Source organism: Chenopodium quinoa, unplaced genomic scaffold (genome assembly GCF_001683475.1).
Source record: "Chenopodium quinoa cultivar QQ74 unplaced genomic scaffold, ASM168347v1, whole genome shotgun sequence".
NCBI lineage: Eukaryota > Viridiplantae > Streptophyta > Magnoliopsida > Caryophyllales > Amaranthaceae > Chenopodium > Chenopodium quinoa.
Window position 1 is genome coordinate 379450 of NW_018744626.1, and position 8906 is coordinate 388355.

At 35.0% G+C, this 8906-nt stretch overlaps 2 protein-coding genes across 2 annotated transcripts; both read right to left on the reverse strand.

The window, feature by feature from the left end:
• Positions 1–481: 481 nt before the first annotated feature.
• On the reverse strand, positions 482–2603 carry LOC110700772. The gene has a single exon (XM_021878370.1). It carries the CDS (start codon positions 2231–2233, stop codon positions 1379–1381), a length of 855 nt encoding a protein of 284 aa, XP_021734062.1. The 5' UTR covers positions 2234–2603; the 3' UTR covers positions 482–1378.
• Positions 2604–6700: 4097 nt separating this feature from the next.
• Positions 6701–7960, reverse strand: LOC110700833 (putative F-box/kelch-repeat protein At5g24040). Its single transcript, XM_021878418.1, has one exon. The coding sequence runs from the start codon at positions 7958–7960 to the stop codon at positions 6701–6703; it is 1260 nt and encodes a 419-aa protein (XP_021734110.1).
• Between the last annotated feature and the right edge of the window lie 946 nt (positions 7961–8906).

The following is an 8906-nucleotide window of genomic DNA, read 5'->3' on the forward strand; positions in this document are numbered from 1 at the left end:
AAAAGCAGATTAGTGTAGTATGCTAGGAATGAAAGGTAACAGACAAGTCAATTAATCAATTAAGGTAACAGACTAACAGACATACTAAAATGCTATGGTCTTTTATTGCTTGTAAGCAAATAGCAAAAATATCATATTGACATTGAGAATCGTCATTTAACGAAAAGTTACCCGCTTGAAGTGTACATATCTGGCAAGAACCAGGTAGGGGGTGGCCATAGCGCTCTAGTGATGGTACCACAAACTCATTCATACTATGTCTATCCTCCATTCTAAAATAGAAAACACCAATGGGAAGATTTACACTTGCTTCTTTAAACAGCTGGAGACTGTGCAGCAGAGGCTCAGCAGAGGATTCAAAGCAATTTTGTGAGAAAATAAGGTAATCCCCATTCATTTCATACCATTTCAACTCATTTAGAAAATAAGAGTATTTCGGCTTATATGAAAACACATTCACTGCTGGCTCTCCTCGAAATAGATACTCGCGTATATTAAGCTCTTGAGCACAGACAATAAAGCACCAATGTAGACTAACAAAAAGTGACCAACCTCGCAAACTTGTTTCCATCACCGATTCCTTATGCAACTCACCCACACGGTATACCTTAAATTGATTCTTTTCCAACATAGAATTCTTATCATCATCACCATTACAAGACCTATTAAGTTACTAACCAGAGTTTCCCCTCATTTGCCACCAATCTTTTCCGATTCCATGAATCAGGACCGGGCAATTTCACAGTAACCGTCTTATTAACCTTCAATGTTTTGTAATCAACAGAATGCAAGTTACAAGTAAAATCAACAGCACAAACCCTTCCCTTAAAACTAATCACATCAGAAAATCTAGTAATCAAACTACCGCTAACAAAGCCCCAATTCCCATTTCTCAACCTCACCCCAATTAGTATACTAACTAATCAGTTGTTTTATCTCAGTAGGATCACCCCATTCAAACTCACACAAATTTAATCAAACAACACATTTGCAAAAAGTAAAATTTTGAATTCAACAACAGATGTAACTTGTAAAAGGGTATATATTCCACTGAAGATTGATTTATTACAAAAAAAAAAATGAATACACTAAAGATTGATTTAATCTACTTATTACAAAGAAAGAATTCTCTGCCAGATTATACAACTTCAAAGCTAAATTTACAAAATAGCAAAACAATGAATACACTAAAGATTGATTTAATCGACTTATTAAGAATTCTCTGCCAGAATATACAACTTCAATACTAAATTTACAAACTAGCTAAACAATGAAAACAGTAGTGTTTGCTTCTCCGATCCAGAAAATACAACATATCAACATCAGCAAGAACAACATTCAAATCTTGCAAAATTGACAGAAACCCAGTAATCCAGTATCAAGCCCGTACCTGCCGCCAATTGCACCAAGCCCACCACACGAAACCCCCAAAAGCTGAAAACGCGAAGAACATCATCATTGAAAACAAGTCAAAGAAGCAATACTCCAAAACAGGGTTATCATCCATAATCATGAACAGAACAATCAAGAGAAAAAGGTGAAAGAGCCATGCTAAGGTAGCTCGAACGGAAGTAGAGACCATCAGCGGCGACGGGATTTCTCCGAGCTTATTTTCCGACGAGGGGTCCTGACCCAGAAAATTTTCCGGCGAGGATGAATCATTCCCGAAAGCATCATAGTCAAGAATAGCCCCGATACCGTGAACGGAAACGGCAGAGCTTTGAAAGAGGTCGGGATGAGTGATTAGGGCATCATTGACGGAGAAATTGCCGGCGGAATTGTTGGTAATAAGCAGAGTTTTTCCGGGGAGAAGAGTTGGAAGGCGAGTTCCAATTGGACACTGCCGGAGCTCGGAGAAAGTAAAGCGGCGGTGAACAATGTGGTATGAAATGAGGAGAGGGTCGGTGGAAGTGGCCGGAGAAGTAGAGTTTCCGGCAAGAAAAGCGCCGTCAACTGGGACGAAGAGGGTGGCTGTAAGAGGGAAAATGGAGGGGTCAGCCGCTGCTAGAAGTTCAACCCAGTTGCTGAAATCTCCAGCTCCGACGATTGAATCTCTGATTGAGTTGAGCTGGGTTGTTTCTTGGATGACTGAGACCGACGGAAGAGGCGGCAGTGATGGTAATGGTGACGGCGATGATGTTTCGAAGGTTGTGAAGTTCGTTGCAATGGAGGAAGTTACAGTGCTGGAGAAGTTGAGCAAGAGGAGGAGAGAGAAAATGAAGAAGGAAGCCATTGATGAAGAGTAAGCTTTTCTTGGGTTTCTGAGAGAAACTTCCAATTGAGTGGAATTAATGTCAAAACGCAGAATATTTGGGGATTTATTGGATTGACTTACCTTAAGGGTATATATAGTCAATACAGATGGGTGTGGTTTCGACAAATCGACAGTGGGAGTAGGATTCTGGACTCGTGGAGCCCATATGGGTGGGGATTTTAGGCTCGGTGGGTTGGGGTTGGGCTTTGGGATGGCGGAAGGGTGGGGCGGGGATTTCGGAATGGTGTTGCCGTGGAGGGTCGGATGATGAGGGTTTCGAGTTGGGCAAGCGGTGGCCAATGGGATGGGGTGGAGCCGTAGGGGATTAGTATGAGAGGGTTTTGTTTTGTGGAATGCTAAATACCGCCATAAAAAATGATCACCATTACCAACAATTGGTGTATAGACAATCATGCCCTTACTATTTCACCACCCCTTATCTCCCCGGCAACCCATTACCCCTTCTAACTAGCAACGACCACTACCACTTTGACCGACGACCCACCACATCCCCTTGATTAATGGTTGATACTTAAGAAACCTAGCAAAACCCGCTACCCATTTATAAACTCTGTTAATTTTAATTTCTACAACTAGATAGTACAATATTGAACTAGCCATTTTAATTACAAATAGCATGTACAAAAAGAAAACAAGATAATAAGAAGCATAATTTCAAGACCTTAAACGGAAAAATCAATCATATAAATAGTACATAAAACTAAAACTTTTAGCCAGGTAGGATTTATTTGAATATATTTTATGAATAAAAAAAAAGTTGGATAAATTTAGATAAATTTTTTAGGATAAAAAAGTTAGTTTATAATTTTATTTTCAATATATGATAAAAATGTTGCTTTAAAGTTTTATTTTCAATAAAATGTCAATATTTCATATGTACAAATTAAATCATAGTTTTATTCAAAAATATACTTCGTATTAGATTATCAATAACTATCATATAAATTTATTTTTTATATCATAATTTTTAAACAAAGGAAATAGTTCAAAACATATACTTCGTAACATTCATGTACAATGTATTCTAAGGGTCGGTTCACATTTACTTAATTTCAGTTCTATTCAACTCCAATCAGTGCAGTTCACCTCCTTCTCTCATAAAATATTCGTCTCAGCTTAGTTCAGTTTAACTCCAATCAATTCAGTTCACTTTAGCTCAGTTTAGTAAATGTGATTAAGTGAACATACCTTAATTAATTGAAATAAAATACTTCACAATCTAATATGATGTGTTAGTGTACTGTATGTAAACCAGTAAATTAGGTCTGGTCATGGGTCAAGAAATGCACAAACCTTGCCTAAAGTTTAGGGTTTGGGTCAATATTATCTATTTTTGACTAATTTTTAGAAATTTCTAATATTTGAAGCTGACTTTGCTAAAAAAAATTGTAATTTTTTTAATCAAACATTCTCATCAAAATAATAATACGGAGTAATAATAAACAAGTGCTACATAAGGAAAAAAAATTTAGTGCTAATTTGCTAAAACATTACATGAGTACTAGACTACTATACATAATTTAAATTTGGCATGTATGAAGTTTATGTTAAAATTCAAAATAGACATCGTTTAGGTACAAATTAAAATTAGTTTACTAATAATAATAATAAAAATAATAATAAAACAAGTCTACATAATAAGACTAATATTATATTTCCTCAAAAAAAAAAATACTGTATTATATGGAGTATCTTTGAACAGAAATCCCAAAGTTTATCTTCTTTCTATAAAAAAAAAAAATTTAAGCGTTTTGCCACAAGTTGAGTTGTTTCCAAAAAACTGTAGTAGTACAAAGTACAATACAATTAGGATTCCTGTCAAAAGAAAATAAGGATTATATATATATACATAAATAATCTCGTAGAATTTGACACAAGATATCGAAAGATTTGAAAGTTTTCTCTTCTTCGTTATTTCACGCAATTTATTCGTTATTCTTTGTTGAAGATGAGTCCACTTGATGAGATTTCGGCTAGTATGCCTTCTATCCACCACTCTCTTCTATAATTTTTTTCTCAATTTTGCTTATGAATTTGTTCTAACTTTAATGTTACGTGTTAAAATTTTAATTATTTTAGAAGCCGAAGGTGACACAAAAGAAGTGGCAAATTTGAGGATATGCCTTGTTATATGGTTCTATTTCCAGGTATCAACATTAATCTCTCTCTCTTTTTTTTTAATCTTGAAACCTTTCACCAACATTATACAAAGTACATACTTTCGGGTCATTGGATGACATCATAACAGACAACGAACCATATCATGACATACCTGTATATAATAATTTTTTTGGTTAGTAAAGAAAAGGGCCTAATGAGTTGGAACCTCTCACATGGTGTCCCGACTTATTGACCATTGGAGTTTGATGCTTGGTGTATAATAATTTGTTTGACCGTGCAAAAGTTTTGAAGTATAAAAATACTGTATATACATCTATTTATTTATTTGTGTCAACTATGGTCATTGTTTTCTTACATGAATCTCATTCTGGCTGTCTTGCAGATGGTGCTTCTAGCAGCGAGTACTGCATTTGTTTTCAAATTAATGATACGATACGATTTTGGTTTATCTGTGTTTTTACTTTTTCCCATTACTATCGGTTTTTATGCTCTCCATCTTGGAGAAATAGGTCAGTATGCTCAACTTAATTTTGTGACATGTTTATATGCAATATGATTTATTATGAATAATTTATGAAAATTTTACGGTAGTCGTTTAAACTATAAACTAATATTTTTCATTTATCAAAATTTTAATTTCATTTATGTATTTTTTTTTTATTTCATAGCTTCTCAAAATATAAATATTTATTTTATGTTAGGATTTAAATTTTCAAGATATATATATATTTGTATTGTAGACATTTGAAAACTAATTGTGACCATAATATTATAATGTAAAGTAGTCATATTTCAAACGACCACGGTAAAACATCTATTTAATTTAGTTGGTTGTTTAATTCTTGTTTTGAAGGTCGTATTCTAAACGAAACAGATTCCTTGAAGTCGTACTTGATCGGGTCATATATAACCATGTTCCTTCTTTTAGCAATGAGGATACATACTCTATTGGCGGTAAGATTAATTTTCTTCTATTATCCAGTAATGGTGTGTTTTCTTCACTTTATTTATGATCTCAAATAACTAAGCTCAACATTGTATTTCTTACCTTACCATTTTTCAGGATTTTGAAAACGGGGTTGTGCAGTACTCTTTGACAGACCATCAACTAATCAGGCAATTTATTGCTATGATCCATGGTATGGTTTTTTATACATCTTTCCCTTCCCTGGTTAGTTGTCACACGTTATACCAAGACGATTATCCTTAATACTTGTTTCTTTAAATGATACAGAAATAGCGGCGCCAATTGTTGCAACAATAATCACATTACCCCTGATTCGCAGCTTGTCTTCTTCGTCTTCTAGTCGATCTATGTTATCAAGAAAAAGTAAATTTATTTTTAGAACAAAAGAAAAGTAATTAGTTTTAGTGGGTATTATGTTTTGGAAAATTTGCTCTTATTCTTATGTAACCGTACTTGTGACTTTTTTGGTACTCAATTTATAATTAGTTGGCTTTATTCTTACATTTATTTTTAATTTTACCATTTTTCCATAAGAAAAACTACTAGTAAATAAGATTTATGAATCGACCAAACCTCCAAATTAAAGTCCAATGGCCTAACATAGCAAAGAAAAACAAAATGCGAAATGTAAATCGAAGGTCACAACTCACGAGGATAACCTTACATTCAATGGCATAGATGTAATATAAATAACAGGAGTAAAGTGAGAGTTCGGGATAGTTCAAGTGGTTAGAACTTAGAACTTTAGGAGATTAAATCAAAACCTCATTATTTTGGATGTTGACAAACCTCATCTCAAAAAGAAGCGTTTACGTGTTTTTTTCAAAATTTGAGCACAAAATAGCTCTCAAAATCTTTAACGGAATAATTTTCAATACGCAAATCGATAAAAAAATATTATTAAGTAGAGAGTAGGCCCTACTAATGGAATTTTAACAGCGGGATAAATAAATATTATCAAGCCATTGCCCAGTGAACAAAAAGTACACCAATAAATTTGCCAAAGAACTTTAAAGTAAAGATGATACATGTATGTAGCTCAAGAGATTAATTCGTATACGAATTCCTCATTGAAAATTTACAAAAAGTTAAATAACACTTTTATAAATCATGCTAATATTAGTGGCAAGGTTAAACATTCACAACAACTTCAAACGCCACTCACACTCAGAGAAAACAAATCACCTCAGTCACATTTGACTGTCACCCATGTAAAATATATATCATGCTAGACGTTTATTCAGCAAGTAGCAAATACATATGCATTCGATACTATCATATCTTGGAGTTGAAGAATTGAGTGTTTACTCACTACTCACTCTGATCAAGTTTGAACTTCAAGGCCGAGACAAATCTGGATAGAACCATGCTGAAGGTGGCCATAATATGTCAGAATATCCAGAAAAGGCTGATATTGGCTTAGCATCACCATCCTCAAAGTGATATACGGTAACTCTCAACTCCTTCCTAGCTCCATTGATAATAGGCTCGCTATATGCTCTTCCCTCACCATACAAGGGGAAGGAATCATCTAAGAACAATATGCAATTTCCTCTAAAACCCGGAAAATCAGCTACTGATGCAAAGAGGCAACAATCAACACCCACAAAAAGTATTCTACCATCTCCAATGCCAACAATTTGATCCAATTTACAATTAACTTCATCCAGCATATAGACTTTAAAATGCACCTTTTCACCACAATAGATAACCCTCTCAATTACATACAACACCCCAGAAGAATCCACCACCAATCGCTTCCTCCTATCGCTGTCACACCCACTAGAAATCATATCATTCGCGATACATTCCATCTTCAATGTCTGTTGAAAATGCACCCCTTTTGCCCATTCTAAATCATAATGGACAACATAAACTCTCCCCATTCGATCAATAGCATAAACCAGCCCCTTAAAATTCACAATGTCATCAAATTTCGAGGTTCCCTTAAAAGCTAGAAACCCCCAATCTGATCTCCTCGACAACCTCACCCACCCAACACGACCATGTTCAAACCAAACCAAAGCAGTGTAATCCATAATAGACAAAGGCTCAAAACAAGCAGGATTTCCAAACAAAACCAATTTATAATCATAACTCAACCTACCACCATTCAAACGCTCCATACCCGATGATCTTAAACGGTACCCATTACCAATAACAGAGATATGAAAATCAGACAAATTCAAAGAACTGGGAATTTGAACATTTGCTGGAAAATTACCAGAAGCTCTAATTCTAGATAAAGGGAGTTGAATACAGAGCTTACCTCGGCGAAATTCTTCGACAGTAAGAAGCCAAGGTTTAGTAGATTCTGGAATGTTCCGAGGTCGGATCAAACACACAGCGTAGGCGATCAGATGGTGGAGGTTCCCACTAGATATAGTAGAGAAGAAGTCGGAATCAAAGGCCCAGAATCTGTGAGGGAAAAGAGGAGAGAGAAAAGGGAGATTTCGCGGGATTTTAGAGAGAGAATCATGCCAATTCTTGCAAGCTGCTCTGAAATTGTAGACGTTGGTTCTTGTTTCGAGACGATAGGCGATTTCTAAGAGGAGTTCAGGGCAAAGCTCCGACCAATTGGATTTCTGGGGTTCCATTTTTGTACCAAAAATAAAGAGGGAGCCCCAGTTAATCTCCGAGATTAACACTCCAAGTTAATCTCCTCTCACAATTTTATGCATTTGTTTTCGTGCCACTTTACTATTTCACTTTTATTATTTTAAAAATAAAAGTAAAACAATATATTGTGAGAGGAGATTAACTTTTCATGTTAATCTCAGAGATTAACTTGAATTCTCTCAAAAATAAAACCCTAGAAAATTAAATTGGGGGTTTTGATTGAAACTAAATGAAGGTGCTTTTTTCTAACGACACCGTTTAGTCCAAGTGGTTCAGCTGCCTTTGTTGACTAAGCTGTTGACTCCGGTTAAACTTTTTTGTTGACTTAGCTTTTGACTCCGTTTGACTCAGCTGACTAGCACTCCACTTTCTCATACGAGCATTATGTATCTGACTTGTTGTCTTCAACTTATTTCAAATATATTTATTACTTATTTCTTAATAAATTCATATCAGAAAAAACTAGAAAGATTAAGATCAAATCTTAAAAAATTCAAACTAAATCTACTTGTTTCAGGTAAAGAGAACAAGTCCATAATCTCATATAAACATATGATGTATTGCGCCAAAGTAAACTAGACAAGTTCCAATGTCGATGAATTTTGTAGTTAATAAGGCAGGATCTTTACCAATTGGATAGAATTGTATCTAACGACAGACAAGACAGTGGACGATGGTGACCGAAATTCAATCGAGTGGCCTGGATGTAATTCTATAGGCGCACTTGGCCTTTCCCATTTATTAGAAGTTTCTTTCGATACTCTAGAATCTAGATAGTGATACACTTCTATAGTTCTATTGGCTCTACACCTCTTTCCACTTTTCTTCATCCTTGTCCTTGCAATAGATACCTCCAACGCTATCAAGTTCACAAATCCTGCCCTTAAAATTCACTACATCCTCAATACGACTAACATCATCATC

What these genes read in the sequence shown, in the direction of transcription:
- LOC110700833 (XM_021878418.1), bottom strand. Translation starts at nt 7,960, where the DNA reads ATGGAACCCCAGAAATCCAATTGGTCGGAGCTTTGCCCTGAACTCCTC.
- LOC110700772 (XM_021878370.1), bottom strand. Translation starts at nt 2,233, where the DNA reads ATGGCTTCCTTCTTCATTTTCTCTCTCCTCCTCTTGCTCAACTTCTCC.